General features: G+C 43.9%; 1 protein-coding gene across 3 annotated transcripts in view; it reads right to left on the bottom strand.

Annotated features, from left to right (window-relative positions):
- The window catches only part of SRGAP2 (SLIT-ROBO Rho GTPase activating protein 2), a 306,462-nt gene that overhangs the window by 172,472 nt on the left and 107,671 nt on the right, over positions 1–26,319 (bottom strand). For all 3 annotated transcript variants that reach the window (XM_006887926.1, XM_006887927.1, XM_006887928.1), the window contains exon 2: positions 12,768–12,960. In XM_006887926.1, coding sequence (XP_006887988.1) covers positions 12,768–12,960 — 193 coding nt within the window. The remainder of the gene's footprint in view (positions 1–12,767; positions 12,961–26,319) is intronic.

The following is a 26,319-nucleotide window of genomic DNA, read 5'->3' as shown; positions in this document are numbered from 1 at the left end:
GCCTATAACCCGATCTCTGGAAGCACAACATATGGCAGAGATGTTTCAAGTCAACAAAGAATGCAATACCTCCGGTCCCGCACCATCCCCTGGAGTGGTTACAGAGCTGATTTGCGATCTGTAGGGTTTTCATTGGTTAGTTTTTGAAACTAGATTGCCTGGCCTTCCTTTTTTCTTTCTAGTCTGAAAGTGTCACTGAAAACTGTTCAATATCATAGCAACATGCAAGCGTCTGCTGTCATCAAGTGTTGTTGATTTTAGGTGCCAGCGAGTCGAATATGACTCGATGAACCATGTTCTATCCTGCGTCATCCTCACACTTCCTGACACACAAGCATCTGTCATCGTGTCAAGCCACCTGGTTGAGGGTCTTCCTCTCCTTCACCGACCCTCCATCCTTCCTTGCATCATGTCCTTCTCCAAGGAATAGGTCCTCCTAGCAGCATGCTTAAAGTATGTGAGGCGAAGTCTCATCATTCTTGCCTCCAAAGAGCACTCCGGCTGCACCCTCTCCAAGACATATCTGTTTGTTCTCCTGGCCATCCATGGGATGTTCAGTGCTCTTCTCCAACACCACAGCTCAAAGGCGTCAATTCTTCTTCTATTATCTTTTTTATCAAGTGCATTGGCCCCAAATTGAAGCCAGTCTTCTGCAATGAAGGCAAGAGGTCTACCACTGAACCACCAATGCCTCACACAATTGGTATTTACCATGTATTACCTTATATTTAAGAGCTATGTTCTTAATTTATCCCTCATGTTCTAGTGGTAAGGGGTTGTATTACCAGCTTAAAGGCAGGTGGTTTGAATACACCCACTGCTCTACGGGAGAAAGATGGGAAATCTCCTCCTGTGTGAGTCACAGCCTCTGGAAAGATGCTGGACAGTCAGCTATGAGTTAGTTCCAATTTGACAGTCCAACAACAATAGATTATAAATTCATATGGGAAAGAATCACTATTCCTACTTCTTTGGCCCTCTCTCCTTAAGAGTCTAGAACATTATCTTCTTTTTTTGGAGGGGGGGTTTAAATTTTTTTTTATATCATTTTGCTTACAAAGTTCATAAACATTGTGTTTCACACTTTTCTTCCCATATACTGTGTTTGGTTTGGTTTGGGGATTTTTTTATACTGGTTTACTTACAAAGTTTGTATGCATTGTTTTTCACATCGGATTTTTCCCCTTTCCTAGAACAATGTCTTTTAAATGCTTAGTAAATATTTGCTAATAAGGAGAGCAGGAAGGAAGGGAAAAATGTTGTCAGTAGGTTATCAAACAAGGGACACACACAAACAGCATTGTAGTATTCCTTTAAAAACCCAACAGGAAAAAGAAAACTACCTAAAAATGAAAGAAAGAAAATGAGCTGTTCAAAGCAGAGCAAAGCCAAGTGAGCTCAGCCTGAAAGGTAATTTACAGTAAGCCTGTATAGAGAAAACACACAAAAATCAGCCGATGTATCATCAATTAAGAGTCCTGCTGAGCAATATTAACACAGATTTCACTTTAAAGAGACCATCAAAGGCTCAGGAACAAACAGGAATACATTTATACACTTCAAGGAGCCAAAGAAGAGGCATGAACATCTTCTCTAGGAAGGCACCCTGCCCTCATTTAATATTTTCTCTCGGCTCTTAATCAAATGAGGTTGACAGAATTTCAGATTATTAACAGGGTCCTTCTACAATTCAAAGGGGATGCTACATCACTGCATTTTAAAACAAAGAGTAAGCCAGACTCAAATAATCACTATCGTTCCATCCACAGCCTCTCTCAGGCTTTCAAAAGGGGAGGGGTAAGTAGAGAGGGCTGGGGCCACAAAGACAGACCACAATGCATAGAAGCCAGAGCCGTGCGGCTTTAATGAGGATGTCTGCACTAAACACCTTTGAGAGAGGACAAATGGTCCGCAAGATAGGAAGCAAAGCCATAGCGTAAAAGAGTCACAGCTTCCAGAGGAAGAAATTGTCCAAGGAAATATAAAAAAGAGATGCAAATCAAAACCACAATGAGATGCTATCTCACACCAGTAGCAGTAGCAAAGTTTAACAGGACAACAAGCAATAAATGCTGGAGAGGCTGTGGAGAGATTAGAACGCTCATACAGTGCTGGTGGGATTGTAAAATGGTACAACCACGCTGGAAAGCCGTTTGTGGTTTCCTCAAAAGGCTGAACACAGAAATCCCACATGACCCAGTTATTCCACTGCTAGGAATATACCCCAACGAAATTAGAACTGAGACTCAGAGATGTGTATACCTATGTTCATAGCAGCGTTATTCACAATAGCAAGACTATGGAAACAGTCCAAATGCCCATCAATAAACACATGAATTGAGAAATTGTAGTACAGTCACACAATGGAACATTATGCAGAATTAAGGAATAATGATTTTGTAAAACATGATGCTGTAACACTGGAGAGTTATACTGAGTAAATTAACTCAGTTTCATAAGGACAAATAATGCATAAGACAATTATTATAAAAATAGAAGGATAAGGAAGCTCTGGTGGCCTAGTGGCAAGAAGCTGCACTGCAATCCAAGAGGTATGCGGTTCAAATCCACCAGATGCTCTGCTGAAGAAGGAGGGACAATCTCCTCCTGTACCAGTCAGATCCGATTTGACGGTACATGCACAAAAAAATAATAAAATAAAAAAAAATAAATGGAAGGATAACTAGTGAGATGTGTATAAAAGTCCAAAAGGGGGTGGGGAAAGGGGAAGGGTGGAAATCACTAGGCCAGTGAGTTTAGTGGGCAGATTAGGGGTTGGGTGTGAAAGAAGAGGAAAGAGTCAATGTGGACTTGAAAAGACAGTGTTAATAATAGACATAGTTCAATGGTAATTAATTATATAAGATACAATGCATATGAATGATTGTATGAAACACAGTATGAATAAAAGATTGTAAAACACATTGTCTATGAATGAAACATAAAGTAAACAAATTATTATATGAAAATCAGTACATTATTTTTTTTTTAATTTAAAAAAGACAAATGTATTTCAGTAACTCTCACACCAAAACTCAGCCATAACTGTAATAAACTGTAATAAAATGTCTAGCCTAACCTAGCATGGGTGGCTGACATGTAACCAGGATAAGAAACTGTCCTGGAAAGGGGTAGGGTGAACCTGTGTGAAGCCACTTCAGCCCCAATCAGCCTGCCCCATCCTAAGTTGAACGGTTTCCACGTCCCTGAGACGGGTCTGGCCAGGGCTGCTGCTGGCAGCTGCTCTCCTGGCAGCACAAGGAGACAAATTCATGGCATTGCTTGGCCAACAGCTGCTACAGCTCCGGGGAGGTGACGAGAGCCCACTGAGATTCTCTGGGCAGAGAATGAGCTGTTCTAGGGACCAGTCCCAGAGTCAGCAAAATCAAGGTTGAGTAAAATTATAGTATAATCACCATTCCAGATATAAGAAACCACAGTCTTTCTCTCTGCCCAGCTTCCTGGACCTCAGCACTTGAGTCCTGCCCTCACAAGTGACCCATATTTTCTATTTCCAAGGGCATGACTTCTGTTTAGGCCAACATTAACCTCTCTGCTGGACTGTACTACCGTCTTAACAGGCCTTCCTTGCGGCTCCCTGTTCCAATTGATCTTACATCCTGTTGCCATAGTTACCTTGCTAAAGCACAGCCATAATTATGCTCCTTGCTCAAAAATCATCAGTGGCTCCCCATTGCTTCTAGAAGAAAGCCCACACCCTGGTACCTGGCCTTCATGTATCTCCATTATCTAGTCCTACCAACCATTCCAGGCTTAGTCCACCATTACATTTATTATTCCCGTTCTTCACCAAAATAGATGGCCTAGCAATTAGACTGGGATTTTTTCCCCCTGCCTGTACACCTCTTCTATAAAGTCTGGTGGCAGAGTGTTGTACCAAGACTCTTCCACATTTTGAATCCACCAGCAGCAATTTAGGAGAAAAGTAAGCTGTTTTCTCCCATTAAGATTTACAGCCTCAGCTCAGGATAAGGCAGGGTTCAGGGCTACTGTACACAGGGTCGCTATGAGTTGTGGGCGACTCAATGGAACATAACAACAACATTTATAATCTATGGTATAAATAGAATATCAAACATAACAGAAAAGGCACAATCAGTAGAGAATAGTCTAAATGCTTTAGAGCTCCTAAAATTACATTAAGGCGTTGGTCAGGTATTGTAATTAACTAATTATACTAACCAATTATAATTAATGCTATAAAACAAAATGTGTATAAATGAAAAAGCTGTAAGATTTATAAACTTTCATGCAAATAACATACAAAATGTTTTTTTAGAAAAATTATCGTCTTGGGACACTTACTTTCTGCATAAAATGTATCTTTCTCCATCTTCTCTTCCTATAATTTGTGTTGTTCCCATTACATTAAACTGAGAAGTCTGATACCTAACATTGGGCACTTTCCTTCTTCCACGTGCCTCCCCAGATTCCTGGCCAGAAGGAACTCCCTTCTCTGTGCACCTGGGGCAGTGTGTAGGATGGGTCCTCGTGGGCTTTCATACACCTGCCCTGTATTAGTGCCCTAGAACTGTCTCCAGGGTAGCAAAATACCACCAAGTGGCGGCTTCAAGTGACAAATTTATCACCTGGCATTTCTGAAGACAAGAAGTGGGAATTTAGGGTGTTTAGGACCATGTCACGCCAAAGACTCCAGGAAAAGATCCCTTCTTGTCTCTCAGCTGCTGGCAGCCCTGGGGATTGCTTGGCTTGCAGGTTCGGCTAACTCCACCTCTGCTTCCATCTTTGCATAACCATCTTCCCTGTCTGTCCACTTTGATGCTTTTCCTCTTTTATAATGACACCCTCACACTGGATTAGGACCCACCCTGCTCTCGTAAGATTCAATGTTAACTGATGTCACTGTCAAAGATCCTATCTCCCAACAAGGTCAAACTTGCAGGTACAGAGGCTGAGGCATCAGCATATTACCTGAGAGATACCGCTCTTCAGTCTATAACATGCCCTTTCACACATGGACCATGTGGCTGAGGCCACATGGTACTTCCTCGGTACTTCCTGTAGTAGAAGTGCTCATTCCTGGTTGCATAGAATAAGAATTCATTTTCCAAATCTTTGTTGCAGCCTTAGGAATAATAACCACGTGACTACCATCTGGTAAGCAGGGCTGAGTTGAAGAGATCTATGTGGCACTTCCAGACTGCACCTTTGAAGGTTTAGTCCCTACCCTCTTCCCCTTTCCTGCCTTCCCACCGGTTAGAATGGGGATTTGGAGCCATACAGAGAAGGACATGTTCTAGGGATGGAATAAGGCACCCGACTGCTTGACACAGGCCTGGATGGATGACACTCAGAATGTTATACAAGAAAGATGTCCAGCCCTCTCCTGTATAAGCCACTATTATTTGAAGTTGATTCCTGCAGCCAAACCTATATCCTAACCAAAACAGACATGCCTAAAATGCCTTTCCTGTGCCAAGATTGTGGATTTTTCCGTTGCTCGCAACTGTTCTAAGCTAGGCCTGATGGTGCCGCCTGCCAAGTGCCAGTTCTGTTTCCGCAGCACTGTTGTCTTTGGGCTGCAGTGTTTCTGCACGCCAATATCTGAACCCTTGATCACCTTCTGCAACCTAAAAAGGACTGGGAAACGAAAGTCCCGTTACCAATGAGTTGAGAAGTAAAGATCATATCACTGCCTTTTAAGAACAAAGGGGGAAATTCACGATGTGGATGTCCGTGTCTCAGCCAAGTACTTATTGCACTTAAGGAGGCACACTGTTGGTTTAATTATGGAGAAGAGTTAAGTGAAGGTGCTAAACGAGGAAAGCATGCTGCTGCTATTGTAGTTGTTGCTGCTGTTGTGAGCCGTCAAGTTGTAAGTGACTCACAGCTGACTCTCCAGTGGGTATTCAGAAGCTGTAAATTGCATGGGAAGAGTTTATGCATTTTTCTCCTGTGGAGCAGCTAGCAGATTCAAACTGTTTGCCTTTGGGTTAACAGTGCAACTGCTTACCACTAGGTCCCCATAGCTCCCTGCTGAAAGAATAACTTGTTTAGAAACAAACAGAAACCAAACTCATTGTCATCAGTCAGCTTCACGTCATAGTGGGCCCAAAGAACAGAGGAGAGCTGCCCCGGGGGATTCCCAAGGTTGTCAGTCTTCATGTAAGCAGACCACCACACCTTCCTCCCACACAGCTGATGGAATCACATGGCCAAGTGTTTCGGTGAGCTGTTGGTCGCTTTAACCACTGCACCGCCAGGGCTCCTTGAACTCACTTGCTCCCTCATCACCATTGAGTTGGACTGACTCAAAGCTGTCCTGGGAGGAAATTGCCCACCCTCCCACAGAGCAACTGTGTTTTTGAACCATCAGCTTTTGGGTTAGTAGTGCAACTCTTTACTCACTTGTTAGGTGCCCTTGAGGTGAGTACAACTAATAGGGACCCTATGAACAAAAGTCTTTAACCCTGCCCTACCCTGTGCCATCCTCACCATCTCTGTCATACTTGAATCCTTTGCTGCCATCTCTGTGTCAATGTATCTCGCTGGAGGTCTTTCCTTCGCTGATCTTCCATCTTTCAAAGAATGATGCCCCTTTATAAGGACAGGACCGGGTTCAGATCTTTTGTTCGTAGGGTGGCTATGAGTCATACTTGACTTGACAGCACCTAACAACAACAGCAGCAACATGCCCAAAGTATGAGAGATGAAGCTTCACCATCTTTGCTTCCAAAGAGCACCCTGGCTGCACTTTCTCTAAGATATATCTGCTTTTCACTTTTGGTAGTTCATGAGATTTTCACTACTCTTCTCAACCTCAACTCAAAGGCGTATCAATTCTTCCATCATCTTTATTCACTGTCAAACTCTCTGATGCATCGCAGGTGATTGAGAAGACCATGGCCTGAATCAGGTGCACCTTAGTCTTCACACTGACATCACTGCTCTTAAATATTTTGGAGAGGTCCCTGAAAATAGACTTGCCCAATTAAACACATCTCCTGACTGCTAGTACCAAGGGTGCTGATTGTTGACCCAAGCAAGATAAAATCACTGACAGCTTCAATCCTTTTCTCCATTTAACATGATTTTGACTGCTGGTCCTGTGGTGAGGCCCTTTCTTTTGTTGCTGTTGAGATGCAATCCATACCAAAGTTCTTGTTCAGCAGGAGGTATTCCTCTTGACTTTCAGCAAGCAACATTGTGTTTTCTACATTAACAGGTCATTGATGAGTCTTCCTCAGATCCTGATGCCACATTCATTTTCAAGGAGTCCAGCTTCATGAACTATTTGCTCAGCATACAGCTTCAATAGGTTTGGAGAAAGGATACATCCCTGAAGCACACCCAACCTAATTTTAAACCATGCAGTGTTCCCTCGCTCCATTTGGACAAGCAGCTTTTTGATCTAGGTATGGATTTCTCATGAGCACAATTAAGTGTTCAGGGATTCCCATTCTTCTCAATGATAGCCATAATTTGTTATGATCCATATAGTCAAAAGCCTTTGCATAGTCAATAAAATACAAATAGACATTCTTCTGGTATTCTCTGCTTATTCTCTTAGGTCACCAGACTTCCTAAAAGGCACTCGGATAAAATAGATTCCTTGAAAGTGAGGTATAACTCAGAATTTCATATATATAGAATTATATATATAGTAATGGAACCTATTTGCCTTATATAAATCTGACTTTTAACCATTTGCCTTTCATGCACACACACACAAAATAAGTGTGAAAGTATGCACTTATATATTAAATGATAGGATGCTATATGGATCTTTTTGTTGAGCTTCTTCTCACCTTCCTCCCTATAATGAAGGCATTTGTTGTCTCCTCTCCTTTGTTCTCAGGGTGCCTCACAAGAAATTGTTTCTACGCAACCTTTTTGGACCCCTTACCACAACAATTTCATATATTTCACTCCAACAGATCAAATGCTCTTGGGTTTGGAGTTCTATTTTAGTCATCTTTCCATCTCTCAGAATGATCAGCAAGTATTAAAGAGAAATTGCTGGGACGAACTTTTACAGAGCTTGCTTCCTGAAACACTACTATTTCCCTCAGACCGTACTATCACAGTTTACTTTTTTGTGATTTTACTAGTTTTAAAAATAAAACAAACAGCACACAACTCTTCCTCCCTGTCTCTTTCTCTTTCCTTGGTAATTTTAACTTCTCTTACGCCCTCAATTCTGCAACCCCTAAAGCACACAGTTCAAATACACCAGGCTGCTCTGTGGGAGAAAGCAGGGCAATCTTTTCCCAAGTGATTAAACTGCCTTTGAAAACACACTGGAGGATCAGCAATGAGTCAGTTCCGACTCAATGGTAGACAACAACAATGACCACTTCCTCAACTCTGGTAGCCTAATGGTAAGGAGCTGCCCTGCAATCCCAAAGGCACCTGGTTTGAACCCATCAGCTGCTCTGTGGGAGAAGAATGCGCTGCCTCCCATGCAATTATCTGCCTCTGAAAACCCACTGGAAGGCCAGTTCCAACTCAATGGCAGGCAGGTATACAACAACAACCCCTCAGCTCAATGCTGTTGAGTCAGAACTGACTCCCAGCTGCCCCTCCAGTGGGTTTTTGGAGGCTGGAAATCGCACAGGAGAATGCTTGTCCTCGTCCTGAGGAGAAAGTAGTGGAACTGAACCCGAGAATCTCAACCTCTGGGTTAGCAGCGCAACTCCCTACGGACTGGACCACCAGAGTCCCCTGCTCCTACCCCCTAAAAGTGGTTCTTTCCTAAGCTCTGTGTCTTCCATTTAGATCTACATGTTTCTCTTTCTCTGCCCTGAATTCATATACTGTTATATATCTTTCAAAACCATTCCTATACTGAATACTGCTTCTTACCTCAGCAGTATGTCTTCAACGGTATACTTGAAGGCTTTAAGGACCCAGCACTCCCAAAACAGTGCCAATCATTCAAAACAGGTCTTCCCTAAACACCCCACTGTCAACATGGATGCCTCAACTGTGCCAGCTTACCAGACTGGTCACTGAGTCAACTCTGACCATTCTAGCTCAGCCCCAGTCAGTCATCCCTCTTGCTGAGTCTCTTGACTAGCTTCTTAATTCATTCCTTTTACTTTCCATTTTTCGCTATCACATTATGCATGGATTATCACAAAAGCTTTCATCCTGACCTTAAAATCCATTCTTCTTATCACAATTTTTTCTCGCTCTCTACACAGAACCCATGTGGCTCACTAACACGCTGCTGCCTCACATCTGAGCACCTCTATGTGGCTGTCAAAGATCCATCATTCTGCAGCCCTCCCTACTTATCTAATCCAAAGCAGTATTTCCCGCTGCTTTGAAAAATATCTGTGCTCTCATAATATTTTCCTCATACCACTCTGAAAGCCCTTTTCACATTTATTGTTTACATATTTCTTCTCCCTGTTAGCCTAGAAGATAAATTCCAGAGCTTATCCGAGTCTCCACAGGAATCAGTACAGAGCCCAATAGCCAGCAGGTATTTAACAAAGGGTCTGTTAAAGAAGTACAGTAGCTCAGGATGGGAAGCTATTAGAGTAAACTAGTTATAAAGTTGTGGCTAAAGGAATAGAATGACCCGGCTTTAGGTTCTCACAGCACCTTGCACTGTCCTCTCACAATTATTAATTACCCCCACTTTATGCGACATTATCTAGCTGTGTGATTTGCTTATTATTTCTTCATTCTATCTTGAATATCATGTGGAAGAAGCAGTACTTTGCTCACCGCTGTGTCCCAAGGCACAATGTCTGGCCCCAGGAACAATAAGGAATGTGCTCCGGATATTTGTTGGCTGACTGTTTAGTGAAGCTGGCTCCCTCCCTAGCCCTTACTCTCCTCATCCCCAAATATCCCTGCCTCCTCTTAACCTGCACATGTTGTTCTCACCGCTCCTACACAAATTCTTCAAGTTTACAGTCTAACCGAAGACCTGCTTGCTTCATGAAAGCTCTCCTAGTCCAGATTTCTTTATCTATCTCTGATGATACCTTACTTATCACTGACTTCTTATCATACCTATCTCCTATTTAATACCGCTTATCTCTTAATTATTTTCTACTTGCTTCTTTATTCAAATATCTTCTCAATAACCAGGTTTGAATCTCTGTGGATATAAGCAATGACTTTCTCTTATAATACTTTGCCAAGAAGCATGCACCAATTTTGGAGGCCAGGAGGTGGGAAATGGAGCTAGGGACCAAGTTTACCAGAAGTGAAAACAATTCTCTCTTGGAGAAGACACCCTATTCCTCATATGTGACTATAATTAAACAAATCAGATGGCTTAGAGATTATCATGTGTATAGTACCTCAATTTGTAAGAGAAATGCCTCTGAAACCGAGAATATATTGGTATACTGATATAGGCCATGGTCTTTACAATCACTTGTTATGCATCAGAGAGTTGGACAATGACTAGGGAGGATAGGAGAATTGATGCCTTTGAGCTGTGGTGCTGGAGAAGAGTATTGAATGTACCATGGACTGCCAAGAAAACAAGCAGATCCATCCTGGAGAGGGTTAAACCAGGCTACTCCTTGGAGGCAAGGATTCTGGGACTTTGTCTGACATACTTTGGACATGTTGTAAGGAGAGACGGGTCCTTGGAGAGGGACATCATGCTTGGGAGGGTGGAGGGACAGCACAGGAGGGGAAGACCCTCTATGAGGTGGACTGATTCAGTGACGGGGGTAATCGGGATGGGTGTGTCAGAGGCAATGTGACTGGCACAGGATAGAACAGGGTTTAGGGCTGTTGTACATAGGATCGCTATGAGTTGCAAAAAACTCAACGGCAACAACAAAAAGCAATGCTGTTTTAAACTTGGTAGGAGGTTATGAAGAGAATAATTCATCTATGGATCCTTTTCCTTGAGTGAATTATTTTTCCCTTGAGTCTTCAATTATCACATACTATAACACCAATTTATTTTATCAGGATTGCTTATCATAAAAAGGAAACAGATAAGGAATTCTAAGGGGAAAAAAACAAGCGAAGGAAGTTCTCATCCTCTCTGATAGTGTGTATTGTCTAACTGAATGTTCTCCTCAGTTTTAACCTCCATATCCACTGCTCAGAGCCAGCATGGAAAGGATACTTTGTGCCCTGTATTATTAAGGAGATTAACAATAACAGAAAATAGGGGAAAGTAAGAGTCATTTAGTATTAATTCACAAATGCATTAATTCATTTACTAATTCAATAATTTTACTAAGTAACTGTTACCTACCACATATTAATCCAGACACTGGAAGACGAAGTACAGAGGCTTATAAGGAAGCTCTGGTGGCCTCAAGGGTAAGGAATTACACAGCCAATCTAAAGGTAGACAGTTCAAATCCACCAACTGCTCCCAGGGAGAAAGATGGGCAACTGCCTCCTACCTCTATAGCCTCTGAAAACCCACTGGATGGCCAGCTATGAGTTCCCATTCAACAGCACAGAACAACACCAAGGGAAGGCAATATATAGGAGGGAAAGCTGATGCCTAAGAGAAGAACAAATACAATGCTTTCTCTGGAGCTATTAGGAAAGTTGCTTGGACCAGCCAGCACCTGAGCTAGATCTTAAAACAGGAGGTTGGCTCAGACATGCAGAAATGTACATAATGTGTGCAGGAGCTTAAACAATAGGATGAACGAAAAGCATATTGGAGTGAATACTCTATCTGTTTAGAGATAGTGGACCAGAAACAGGAAACAAGTGGGAAAGCACATGAGGGACAGATGCAGAGGGGCTAAAGGCTGAGTCAAGAAGTCTGCCCCTTTTTGAACGGAGAAGCTTCTCAAATACGAATGTTACACCACATCAATCACTTTAGTGGATCTTGTTACAGTGGGTCTGGGGTGAGGTGTGCTAACATCCTCGGTATTACCAATGTTGAAGAGGCTCCGTCTCAAGTGTCAAGAACATAGGCACTGGGGGAATTAGGAAAAGTTTTGTCCAGAGAAACTGCCTGATCATCAACATGCTTCAGGAAGATGAAATCTGAGAATAGTGCATCAGGTAGACTGTGGTCTTCAACTTCAGCTGTTCACTAGAAACATTTGGGAGACTTGTACAGTTTCTTACCCATGTCCCATTCCTGAGAGTAAGACTTAAATGGTCTGGAGTATGGGCTTGCGTTTGTGCAGCCAGGCCTGAGAAACCTCTGCTATAGATGAAACAGTAGTGCATTAATGATAGGAACAGAGTGAAGAGTTCAGATGTATACTAGAGATGCAGGTGGTTGAGATCTTAAGGGACAACCTTTGCAGGGGTTCTAGCTCTTTTATGAGGCATGTGTGTAATGCTGGGCAAGTTCCTTAACTTTTTACACCTCCAGTTTGCTCATCTGTAAATTAGGAAGAGTAACAGTAAGTACTGGAGAGAGGATGAAAGACACACATGCGTTGAGGACTCTCCTTCACAGGGTCACTATGGGTTGCCTGTGACTCAACAGCACTTAACAACAGTACATAACATATAGAGTTGTTCTCCAGATTAAAGGCGTTAACACAAAGCACTCAAAACCACCGCACAAAAGAAGAGATGTAACATGCTTGCTGATTATCAGTATGGTTCATCATCAATTCTGGTCTTTCTGGTATGGTGACCTGTACATAAGACTGCTATGAAAAAAAGGCAAAATCCTTGAGGGCTCTCAGCCCTCGGCCCATGTGAAGACACCGAATTATCTGGGTCACTAGTCCAGCTGGATCTAGGTAGCCTCCCCCGCCTCCACTGACTGAACCTCCCAACACCTCTAAAGGAATAGTCACAGAGGACCCTACTTGAACTGCTGGTCCTTGGTGCTGCGGGTCTTGGCCAGGAAGCGCTCGGCCAACTTCTCCAGGTTGCGAGAGTAGTCCATCTCGATCTCAGCCTTCTTCCGGAAGAAGTCCTGGAGGTCCTGCAGCAGCTGCACCCGGAGCTCACACTGCTGGTCCAGGCATTTCATCTGTTCTGTGAGCTGAGTGCGGATCTCTGCAGCACACAAAGGGACACCGGTCAGAGGGAGATGCCTAGATCAAGAGCCACTTATGACAACATCTACTCCCCTTCCATGTAGTCATTATGGGGAGCTCAAACCCACCACCACCACCATCGCAATGAAAGTTCAAACCTTAAACTGACCATACAGAGTGGGGGGCCTCCAAAAACTCTATGAACTTTGTCAGATCAAAGAAGAATATGGTGAACCAGGAATCTGCTGCCCCACTTAAGAGAAACTGCTTATTATAGATCATATGCAGAGTTACCACTTACTGAGTAACTTACTGTGCTTCTGATATAGGACTGGAGACTAAATGAACTATGTGCCAATCACCCTAGGAAGTGGGTGCTACTTTCTTCAAGATGAGAAAACTGCGTCTTGAAGCCAAGCTACTAACCAGATGGTGAACCTGACATCCTAACCCAGTGAGGTTGGCTTTGGAGCGCCTGCTCCTGCCTAAAATACTTCCTCTCATCATTTCAGAAACATTCTCAGCACTGCATGACGCAGAGTGAGGAGGAGGAAATTTTAACAGAGATAGTAGAGAAACTGCCCACGGTCAAACGGGAGCCATCAAGAATGAAATAGGCTCCCACCCATTCACTGTGCCTCAGATTCCATAGTTGCTGGTATCACGGCACGTGAACCAAGCTTCGAAAGGCTGATTTGGAGAGAGTTTTTACCAGCATTATCACGCATATCTGCATTGCTTCATTCTCATCAACACCTCAGCAGTTCCTTTATACTAGAGTTAGAAATATTTCTGTTAATGCCATAAAGAGGGAGCTCTGGTGGCCTAGTGGCAAGAAGCTGCGCTTCCTGAGGGCACACAGTTCAAATCCACCAGCTGTTCCGCGGAAGAAGGATGGGCAATCTCCTCCTATGTGATTAAGTGCCGCTGAAAACCCACCAGAGAGTTGGTTCTGACTTGATGGTACACAACAACAATAACAACAACATGCTGTAAAGAGGCAGAATTCTGATCAGGCCAGTATTTTCATACAAAGCTAGCAAATAGCTTTCCTTTGGAATAATAGCCATAGCCACTCCACATGAGCCAGATCTGCCTCAAAAGCAGTAATGCCTTTATTACAGATATTGTTGGTGTGCGTCATGGAGTCGAAGCTGACCCACAACTGACCCTTCTGTGGGTTTTCAGAGGCACTAAACTGTACAGAAGGAGACTGTCCATCCTTTTCCCACAGAACAGCTGGTGGATTCTAATCACATGCCTTGGGGATCACAGTATGGTTCTTACCTACCAGAGCTTCCTTTGTTACAGATCAAAGACACTGACAAGATAGGAGCGTAGCAGGCACCCACCGGAAGCGATCTGCGAAAGACTGCTGGCTTTCGGCTTAGAGACAATCTGCAATACATGGCCTGCAGAAGTTATGACCCAAACCCACCTAAGTCAAAACAGAAGTCATTTCTTTCATTCTCTTCTCCCACACACTGAGTTCGAACACATTAGGCCGGGACGATGATTCCAATCTCAAACACACACTCACTTACTCGTTGTCATCCAGTTGTAACTGACGCACAGCTAACCTTCCAGTGGGTTTTCAGAGGCTGTAAATCACAAAGGAGACTGCCCGTCTTTTCCCCTCAGAGCAGCTGGTACATTCGAACCACCAGCCTTTGTGTTTGTTGAGAGGGCAACCCCTTACCCACTAGATCATGAGAGAAAACAAACAACCTATATTATGCCTTTCCTTATGCATGCTCCAAATTCACTCCCAGATCATACAGCTGTAAGGACATATCCTGCTGGTGTGTTATGCTATGGGCTGCACAGGGGGATCCAGTGTCTCATCTACGGTGCAGACATATTAGAGGCATTTCCAGGATTGGAGCTAGGATTTCCAAAGATTGCCAAACACTCCAATTATGAAGCAAATAGGGATACGTGATAAAATGTGCCCAGGTGGGGTTCTGTCATCTAACCTCATCTCTGCGTTTCTGCTTTTAGAGGCATGGGCCTATAGCACAAGCCTGGTCCTTTGTGGGCAATGTCTGGTGACCTGTAAATACAGTTCTCACCTTCTTCATCACTCAACCTCCCCCTCGCCAACACCAATGCCAAGCAACCCTGAAGTAACCTCACCTGAACTGAAACTGAGCACCATCGGATTGTTGCTAGCAGACAGAAGGCTGTGCAGAAAAGCCGCCTACCTCATCACTCATCAAAGCTCTCTTGTTCTGAGTTTTTCAGAGTCTGATTACAAGGGTGTGTGGAAGAGGTGGGGGAGAGTCGCAGAGGTCATGCCAGGCACCTAGTTCCTGCCAGAGATTTCTGGGCCTCTCAAAGGCATAATGTTGAGACTGTTCCTAGAGGTATCTGCCCATCTTCTATCTAATAATGAAAAGCTGGCAGTGGTAGTCACTGGGTGGGCAGACTGAGAGGAGAGGGCATTCAAATGCTTCCTTAGAAACTTGTCCACAAAAATAAGAACGGGTCCTCACGGTCTGAAAGGCTCTTTCAGCACCCCAGCCTGCAACATTACAAGGGGATGTGGATGGCAGTGGGGCCGTCAGCTCCCACCTGAAACTCATTCACAACTTAATCTCCAGAAATGCAAAAATGGAACACGCAAGAAAGGATGAAACCCACCCCAACCCAAAAACAAAACGAAACAAGAGGGCTAGGACAGATTCCCGTGATGCCCATGAAGTTCTAGAAGGAGGCCACGCCCGTTGTAAGAGACAAGTAGCTCACAGGGTGCTTAGAGGGTCTGTGAGCATATCCAGCCAAAGCATTCAGACTTGTCCTGGCTTTCCAGGTGCTACAATAAGGGGGCAGCACAGAGCCAACTACATCCCATCCTCAGGCCTTTTATGGTCCTTTACATCCATCATCTGCTTACTTCTCACAAATAGTCTAAAAGGGAATTCCAACCCTCCTGACTGCATAGGTGAGACAATGGAGGCAAGCAGAATTAAGGAATTAACCAAAGGGGTATGCAATGAGATCGGCATCAAGCTAAAGCTGACTGAAGATTGCCTGCTTTCTCAAAAGGGAGCTCTGGGTGACTCAGTGGTAAGGAACTGCACTACCAGTGCAAAGGCACACAGTTTGAATCCACCAGCTGCCCCTAGGCAGAAAGATGACCAATGTCCTCCTGTGTGATTTACTGCTTCTGAAACCCACCAGAGGTTAGCTATGGGTCAAGTGATTCTACAGTCACAACCGGCTTCTCAAAGAGGCTGAGCAGTGGGAGCAGGAAAGCAAGAGAAATACAAACACCAGTGTGGAGTTTCTGGACACTTTTTAGTACAGTGTAGGCATGAAGGCTCCCGCCACTGGAAGAGCCTCTTGGCCTGGCAGCTGAGGGTGATTCAGTTCCTGAGTTGAGTCTGAACCAGCCCGCTGAGTCACAAGCTCACCGGGGTTTCCAACTAGCCCACACCCAGCCTGGACCCCTTCCCTGCTTCCTAGATCTCCTCTACTAGGCAGCTGAAGAGGAAGCACTTTCCTTATCCCATGAGCACACCCTGCCAGTAAGCCCAGAGGACAAGAGCAACTGAGAAAGTGACAGCCCCACCCCTGAGCCAGGAAAAGAAAAGTCTTCACTAAAAGATACCTCCTGCCACTTGGTTCACTTGTGAGATGACACCACTAAGCATCCTCCTCCGCCCCAACCTGCCTTGAGGGAGAAGCCTCCTTTGCTGTCACCCCAGTTATCAAGACATTTAAGTGAAACTCTGGCCACTCTGCCCCCAGGGCCTGCAGCTCTATGACAGAATGAATGGCTGTCCTGTCCAGTGCAGAATGTGCTGCCTCAGGCTTTTGCTGCTGCTGCTGCTGCTACTACTACTGTTGTTGCTGCTGCAAAGACAAACTATGGTTCCCAAGAAAACAGCTGTGCCAGTCCCAGTGCTCTGTTCATGCACATAAGGGGCAGGAAACAATGGGCCACTGAATGCCAGCGCGCCTGGGCCATGTGCCCAGTCCAAAGGCCCCTTTGCACTCTGGCCTCCTAACCAACCACAAGGGCATAAAGAAGAAAGGGGCAATTGATGCAAACACGAAAGAATTCCCCACAGTCCCCGCAAGTGTTTAGGCGAGCATGCACACGCACACGTGTGTACCCCAACAGACACACACTACTCACTCAGAACAACCCACAAGTACTGTGGTTCCCCACGCCAACTCAAGACAGACTTACAAAGCCAGCTTAGAGTTGGAAGAGAGCACCTGAGCTATGGGGGTGGAGGGATCTTGTTAGGTTCTGTCCCTAGAACAACATGAGGAGTCTAGCTCTTGGTTTCAATATGCAGCAGTATCTCAAAGAACTCCTTGGCCATCCACAAAGCTAACGCACTAAAAAGGCACCATCATGGGAGGCTTATCCAGGAAGCCAGGTAAGCACAGGGCTACTTGTGCTTACTCACTAATCTGTAGTGAACAATTTCACATGGGTTTCAAAGATACAGTGGAAAGATGAGAAACTGTTTATTCCATGTCAGTCAGGGGTTATAAATTTGTAAAGAGGCTCTGAATCTGTGGGAAGGAGCTACGGGTTTAGCAGAGAGAGAGAGATGGAGATTCTAGCCATACATAGACGGTATGGTGATGTGGTGTAAAGATATGAAATTGTTTATTACAGATTAATAACAAAAGCCCAAGCAAGTCCATACTTTCCTTGATTATTGGATAATTGGATACTGGTCACTATCAACAATCTGGAGTGGTATATGCCAAAGATTATCCCCCTAGGAAGCTAACTCAGCTCATTTACTTAGTACATCATCAGTGAGCCCCTATTTTAAGTATATTAGGCTCTGTGCTAGGTGACAGGGTCAGGACCTGCACTAATGAAGCTTTGCCTGACAATAAAGAAGCAAAGGAGAGAAAAGAATACTTTTCTTGCTTCTGCTTGTAATATTTTTAATTATAACCAAGTGATGGTAATAATAAATTCAACCTGAATACTGAAGATTTCAAAGTCATCAGTAACAGGCAAAAAAGAAATCAAGCAACAAATGATACTAAACCAAAGGGAGCTCTAGTGGGTTAGTGGTAAGGAAGTGTAGTGCCAATGCAAAGGTACATGGTTCAAATCTACCAGCTGTTCCAAGGTACATTTTCTTCTACGTGATTTACTGCTTCTGAAAACCCACTGGAGCATCTGCTATGGGCCAGTTCTGACTCAACCTAATCAAAGACTGGGAAGGGTGGAGGGTCGGCGAAGGAGAGGAAGCCCCTTGACCAGGTAGATTGACACGGTGACTGCTGCAATGGGCTGTTGTGTGTGAGGATGGTGCAGGATAGACCAGGGTTCAGGTCTTTTGTTTATAGGGTCGCTATGAGGTGTACTCAACTCGAAGGCACCTAACAACAATCACCACCATCAAAGATTGCCACATTCCTTGTAAGAGGTACCAAAGTTTTCAAGCAAGTTTCTGAAGGTGTAGAGTTGATCTTTGGCTCATATTCCGCCCTCCCAAGATTTAAGTGAAAATTAAGCGGGGAATTCAGAAGTAGTGATGGTTGTGATGGTTCAGTGGTGGAAATCTCACCATAATTCATAGGACATGCCATAGAAGTTATCTAAACCAATTCCCCACCAATGCTTCTCAAGCACAGCACCACCTATCTGTCAGTGGAGGCTTTGAATGCTGCTATGATCCTGAGCGGGATTTCAGCAGAGAAACCAACTTCTAAAAAGAGAAGAGCGAACTGGGGGGAAGGAGTGGGCAGGGAGAAAAGTGCAAAAATGAATGAATGGAAATCCAAAGTCTCTGTAAATGTTCATTAAAATTAATAAGATTATTTTTTTAAAAAAGGATGGATCACAGCAGTGATCCTGGGGTTATCAGGAGTCAGGGGCTGACTCAGCGGCTAACAACAAGAAAGAAGAGAGTTGCACAAGTCTGTGAATATACTAAAAAACTAAACTACACACTTTGAAAGAACAAATTTTATGGTATATGAATTATGTTTCAATGTTTCAAAATAGATTTTCTAAGAAAATTAACCCCATCAAATAGTATGCCCTGTTGAGCACCACCATGCCAGCAAAGGGGAAGGAGGTCCACTAGACACTTACCTGGGTTCAGTCTCAGCTCTGCACTGAATATTCCCCAAGCAAACCTTGGAAACTGCCCCCTCTGGACAGCAGGCTTGGCCGTGACACTCAACTCCACTGGCCAATCAACTGTTCCATTATTTCCGAAGGGTGTCAGATCAAAACCTGGCAAGAAGTGTGTGTCTACGCAGGAGTTCAGACCCAGAATCAGCAGACATGTCCAGCAGAGCTTTTGCCGAGAAATGCTGGTTTTGTGTCTGACTTGGTCACAGTTTAAGTACTGACTCCACCTGTCCTGGGAGCTAGAAGAAGCCTCTGTTTGCTTTTTTAGATAGATGCTCCATGGTCAAAACTGGAAGACAAACATACCTTCATAGAATACTAATCATTTAACAAAAATACTTAGGGTCCTGCCACAGCAATAAACAATGCAGACAAACTCTTAACGCCCATCACAGCAGGTGGGTGAGTCCTCTGGGGTACATGCAGGGAATTCACCAGTTGGCAGAGTGCAGGGGACGCATTGTGACGCTAACCCAAAGGTGGTGCCTCTCTCTGGTGGTTCGAATCCATCAGTGTCTCCAAGGGAGAAAGATGGGCAGTCTCTTCCAATGTGATTTATAGTCTCTGAAAACCTATTGGAGGGTCAGCTATGAGTCAGTTCCAACATGACAACAATGGGTTTGAGGTTTGTTTGGTTTTTGTTTTGCTTTGTTTTTTGACAGCCTTTCAATCTAGAGATAGTGCTGTTTGTTGGAAGCTGCTGTCATTCCATGTGCCATGTTTGGTGTCAACTCTGACTACCATTACCCTGTGTACACAGGTCGAAACCTTGCCGCATTCTCAGCCTTTGCTGTGCTTAATTCCATGGCTGCAATTTCTGTCAGGCCATCACATTGAGGGTCTTCCTCTCCTGCACTGACCTACTTTCCCAAGCATGATGTCCTTTTTCCAAGGACTAGTCCCTCCTGATAAAGTGCTTTTTGACTTCTCTCAAAATTCTTTCTTTGGGGATTTTCTCTGATTAAGTCATATGGAGCCTCCTACGAATCCCACTTCTGAGGAGAAAAAGGGGCTAAAGGGCAGGCTGAGACAGAGACCGTAATCTTTCAGGAGCGTAACACAAGCCTGCCCTTCCCTTCTCCTTGATGTGCAGGCACCAAGAGGGCAGGAGCTGCGACTCCCCCCCAGGCTCTGTTCACAGCACACGGAGCATGAGATCAGCACCCACTCCCCACTGGGAGCCTGGCCTGACTGCCCATCTTTTTCCACAAGAATCAGCCTCACTTGCTTTCAGCCTTTTCACAAACACATGATGTCACCTCAGCCATCTCAGGAATATTAATTCCTTGTACCTTTCCAGAGAGTGTTATATAAGAATACAATTGAGGCTTTCATGTGGCTCAACTCGCCCTATCTCTTACAAGACCGCTTATCACAACAGTAATCAGTCCCTCTCAAAACTGCTCCCCAGGAAATAAAATGCCAGAGCGCCCTGCCAAGTCTCACTCTTGGCCCTGCTGGTTTGCCTTTCTATAAACTTCATGGCGACAAACTCACCGTAGGGGGAGGGCCCTTAAAAAAATCCTTGATGGACAGATGAAAGACTAGAAGTCTAGAGAAAGGAAGGGATCATCGAAGAAGACTCAAGTATTCAGTTACAGATCTAGGATTGGAATCCAAGTCTCTGGATTCCTATATCAGTACCTTTCTTACCTATTTTATTCATTTGAATAAGGAGCCCTGGAGGCATAGCAAGTTATGTGTTGGGCTGTTCACTGAAAAGTCAAGGATTCAAATCCCCCAATTGTCTCACAGAAGACAGAAAGATTTACAACTTCAGAAACCTGAGGGAGGGTTGTGATGAATCAGGATTGACTCCATAATAGTGGGCTGATACAGAGAGGTATTCTGGGAGAGCTCTGGTGGCCGCAATCTGCAGGGAGTTGGCTGCTCCCCCAAAGGCAGTGCCTCTCTGTGGTCTGGATCCACCAGGGCGTCCATGGGAGGAAGATGGGCAATTTACAGCCTCGGAAACCAATGACAAGGCAACTGTGAATCAGTTCTGCCTCTAGGCCAATGAGAGGGAGAGAGAGACGTTCCAGGAACATAGAGACAAAAGTCAGCCCTTACAGTCAGCAGGGTAGTTGAAAAGAAACAAGTGAAAACCTGACAAGCAAGAAGAAATACTAATATGAATGAATAGGCATGATCCGTGAGAGCAGAGAGAGGGTACACCCAGCCCCCTTCCTCAATCTGCTGGCCATACCACATGGCTCAGTGGCTTACGTGACTACTTAGCTAGAAGAAGCAGCGTCCCAAGAAAATGCCAAATATTCTTCCTCAGGGAATATGACTGAGTCTTCTGACCTCATTACTTCACCCTACTAAACGCAACACAGAAATACCCATAGATATATCCTATGAGTTACTCCAGTCAGCCAACCAACAACATGAATGTGGTCAATACCCTTCCTGGCAGCTGTGTTCTCTCCACACTCAATCACATGATAGGTAAGGCTGATTCTACTCCTGTCCTCTCCAGAGATGGTGGGCCTTGGCTGGAGGCCATCTCTACCTGGGGCCATGACGGTGACGGCCTGAAGCTGCTGCCATTACCTTGTCACCATGAACAGAAAAGCTTATTTGAGAATAAAGTTCATTCAAATGAAACAGAACTGAGAGATGAGGAAAAGGGAACACGAGCGCCTAAATCCAGTCATGGCCAAGAGCCAGTCCTAACCCTGGGCCATTTAGTCACACCAGCCAACTCATTCACTTTTTTGCTTAAAACAGTTTACATTGGGCTTTTGGTCCTTATAAACAAAGGAGTTCCTAGTGGATGGAATGAGAGATTCTGAAGTGTTTGGAAATATGAAAATTCCTGTTCTCGAGGAATCTGCAATCTAGTTGTAAAGATATAAAATAAAATGTCAAGGCTGTAATAATTAGATAGTATATAATTATACAAGACTTATAATTATGAACTATATGAATTACATTTGTTGTTGTATACGATAAGTACAGGAAATTACAAAGTCTACTAGTAAAAAAAAAGAAAAAGAAAGAAATCGAGTATTTAGGAAGATAAGTAGAGACCAGTATAATTAAAGTAAGGTTTCTTGAAGAAGATTATAAACTTTTTGAAAGGTAGAAACAGGTCTATTTTGTTCCCCACTGTACTCTTAGATAAACAGTACCTGGGATGTAGTAGTTCCTCAAATTTATGGAAAGAAAGAAGTGGAAGACAAAAAAAGAAATAGATGCCTGAATTTGTATTGGAGGATATTTAGAATTTTGTTAACAGAAGAGAGAATATTCTAGAAGAAAGTGGCATAAGCCAAGAGACGGGAATGTTAAGCTTGGTCATTTGTGGGGCAGTCAGGAAAATGGCCTGACAGGACAAAGGGTGTTGTCAAGGCTAGGTCAGAGATAAGGCCCATGGGAGGAGCAGCGCTAGAGGCCAACAGAGCAGTGCTGCCAGAATTGGAGCTGATGAAAGTTGTGTCATGATGAAAACAGTAAACAGGGCTGAGGAAAGACCAGAGTGGAGGAGGTGTGCTGGATGGATTCCGAGGCCTACTAAATTAAGAGACGGAGCAAGCATTAACGAGCAATGCTGGCTGAACAGAACAGAGGTCAAAACGAGTAGGAGAATTCCATGAGTGGAAAAACCCCTGAGCACTGTGACACTAGCCATCAGCCACAAAACATACTTTAACGCCAGTGATCTGAAATCCAGTGATCCCAAACGATCCCATCCTTTACAGTGGTAAACAAACTGGCTGCATGTGAGACCTCCTTGAGTTCAAAGGTAAAATAGGAATCTTAGAGGTAGGAACACCAACGAGGGTCTTGGATTCCCTGGCTTCCTTTTCTCTCCAATAGAAGTTAGGCCATCTTCAGAAATATCTACCTTATTTAGCAAGCAGTTCCAAAGCTGTGAAAGAAAGAACTTCTACTCTATCTGCATGGATTCCATACTACCTAAAAAGAATGTGTGCACCTCTGAAGGTCAAAAAGAAGCCTGTCAGTGTGAAAGAAGAGGAGAAATCCAGTCCTAAGATTCCCCAAAGGATGCTCTGTCATTTATTAACTTTCCATTCCCCAAGTGAACACACAGAAAGAAATGTCATAAAGCCCAGGGAGTAGAAGGGTGTAGGGAGTGATATCTCAAGGAACTTTCATGATCCCTACTGCCCTGATAAAGGGCCCTGGTGGTGAAGTGGTTAAGCACTCAGCTACTAATTGAACAGGCAATATTTCAAATCCACTAGTGCTCTAAAGTTTGAATCCACCAGCTGCTCCACCTGAAAAGGATGGGCAATCTCCTTCCATGACATTTACTGCTTCTGAAAACCCATGAGAGGCTCAGCTATGGGTTAGTTCCAACTCAATGATCCACAGAACAACAGCTGCTGCTCTAAAGGAGAACATGTGAGGGTGTGCTTCCATAGAGATTTAAGGCCTCGCAGACCCTGTGGAGAAGTTCTACTCTGACTTTACGGCTACTATAAATTGGACTTAACCCAAAGTCAATGGCTTTTGGTTTTTGGATTTTATTGCTCTGGCAGGCCACCTCGGCTCTTTCAAGTGACTCAAAAGAAACACAAGGACAAAAAGATCTCGAGCTAACAAGATGCCACATCAAATGCCAAAGTAATGATGTTAGTTAGCTCCTGGGCCTTGCCTAAGATGTTAAAGAAACAAATCTTCAAGGTCCAAAATCGAGAATTAACTTGTACTACAAAACTGAAGATTTGGAATAAGAAGACCAATAGCTCCTCTCAAAAAAGTCACCCAGTTTAAGGTCCAATTCATAGTTAAAGGCAAACTGGAAGTCAGTCCCCAGAATCACAAAAATCAGCTGATAAATTCCCCAAATACTTTTCTTACATCTTCTCTGTGCAAAATCTGAGTGCAACACCACTGGACAATGTTAAAACACGGTCTTGCTCTCAAGGAGATTATAATGCAATCTAAAAACAATAGACTAAATGCGAAGTATTCAACAGGATTAAGATCATGTGTGTTCACTGTCAAAATAACAGTTCAAGACTATATTCAGAGAGAAAGAAAGAATTTTCATTGAGTGAGATGGATATGGATTGGTCTTCAGGCTTTAAGCCAGGAAGGATTTAAGAAAGTGAAGGTGATGAAGGATGGGGAAGACTGAAGTTAGCAAAGTGAGGAAGGGTAAGTCAAACTCAGGAGGCTGTGAATGAAGTACTGAAACTTAGGAGTTCATGCAGAGAAGTATGGATAGATAGGGTGAAAAACCTCTCTGCTGGTGTCAGCACAGAGGGCTCTGTGTATCCACGAGGCAAAGCAGACAGAGGCACAGTCCAAGAGGAATCTGCAAACTGCAGACAAAGCAAGATGAGTCTTAAAAAGCAGAACTGCATAGGTAGAATCAAAATCCAAAGAGATCACTACCAACCAACTCCTGAAGAGCCTGTCAACTCAAATATGTGCAATATAGCACAAGACAATGACAAAGTACACACCATTCATGGCTCTAGCACAATTTAAAACAACCCAGTATTAGAATACAACGCCTTAATTCAGAGAGAGCTGGTTTTGGGAGGTATATAATTTTGTGAGAGCCCCAGCTTAGCATACAGCTCTGATACACTGTTCCAGGTTTAATTCAACAAGCATAAACCAAGTACCTTTTCCTTGCTGGGAAAAGAAATAAAGATGATTAAGGAGAACAAAGAGATTCACTTGACCTTTGAAGCACTTAGGGGACATCCAGTTGGAAAGAGTCATTTTATTATCATTCTGGAGAATGAGAAAGGTCATGCTCAGGAGTGGTCAAATCTAGAAACAGACCTTTTGGGAATCATTAATGGGAGGAAGTTAACTGTGAAAGCGAACACAACGATCTGGAAAGAACATTCGGAAATAAAAGAGACATGGTGGAAGGCAGAAGAGAAAGATGGACTGAGAATAAGAAGGAGGAGGAGGAGAAGGAAAAGAAGAGTAATAGTAACAATAATAAAAATGTAAAAAATGTCTAGAACTGCAGAAAGTTTAAGAGAACTGGACATGGAGTTCATGAACTTACGCAAGCAGGAGGCCATCTCTATGGACCGCCTGCAGTGCTGGATCCTGCTAATGCATCAACCACGAGGCACACAGTCGCCGTGCAGGCTGATGCAAGTGGCTTGTCCAGCTCTACCTGCAAAGGCTGTTCTCAGTTGTTTATGCTGCTGGAGGGCCAACCTACTGTGTACAGGGTGGTCATGAGATAGACTAACAGCTCCCTGTCTTTCTGTGTCTCACTCTCCTCTCCTTTCATTCCCATTTCTGTGGGATAGGTCTTCTAAATAAATTGACAGCACACAAGCTCTTGTTGCTGGCTCTAATTCCCAGGGAACCCAAACTACAGCACTTATCATCTACCTAGTCCAGCTTTCTGATCCATCAGTCCTGGAGCTGAAGCAGCCCAGGGCAAAGGACTTTCTTTCAGCTTGAGAATAGCCAACTAAATGTTTTTCAAAGCCTAAGCCTTCATTGTAAGTAGCTGGTTACGTTTTAAATGGCTGATTTATTTGACTGCAGTTCATTTTCTATGGAAAAATATTGTCACAAAAATTATAGACGTGCATGTTCTATGTGTTTAAGAATAACTGCAGGTACAATTTACTATGTGCTTTCTGTATGCTAAGAACCAAAATCCACTGGCAGCGAGTTGACACCAACTTGTGGCAACCCTCTACCAGGTGTCGGAGATGAAATCTTTGCACAGGCAGCCTGCTCATCTCTCTCCTGAGAAGCTGCTGATGGATTCAAAGTGCTGACTTTTTGGTCATCAGCTCTGCACAGCAAACACTGCACTGTCAGATTACTTTGCCCTTCAAGCACATTATCTCAATGAATCTTCAAGACACCTCACAGCCCTTATGCTGTAAAAAGCAGACTACATTCAGAAAGATGGGTTTCTTTCTGGCTTTCCCTTTGCTGCTTGCGTATTCTTACACATGTCACTTCAGCTGTCTTAAGTTGGTTTCATGATGTACAAAATGGAGTTTGCAACAGCTGCTACTTCATTTGCCTTATTGTGAAGAAAAGAAGAGGATAAAGGGATCGCTGTGTATCTGGTACCTAGTAAGCCCCTGTTAAAAGTTCACCACGATTATTCCACATCACAGATGAAGGGTAGTGGAGGTTAAGGCAGATCCGTTAACTGCCCACAGTCACCAGATAAAAACAGACTGAGACAGGATGTGAACCTAGATGTGCTCAATTCTAAAACGAGAGTGCAACCACTGTCCTACACTCATGAGTCTACGATGTCTGGCAGTGCTGACT

This window comes from Elephantulus edwardii, unplaced genomic scaffold (genome assembly GCF_000299155.1).
Source record: "Elephantulus edwardii isolate Elephantulus edwardi_28Jun2011 unplaced genomic scaffold, EleEdw1.0 scaffold00063, whole genome shotgun sequence".
NCBI classification, from domain to species: domain Eukaryota; kingdom Metazoa; phylum Chordata; class Mammalia; order Macroscelidea; family Macroscelididae; genus Elephantulus; species Elephantulus edwardii.
The sequence above is the reverse complement of the archived record's forward strand: the minus strand, read 5'-3'. Positions and strand labels throughout refer to the sequence as shown.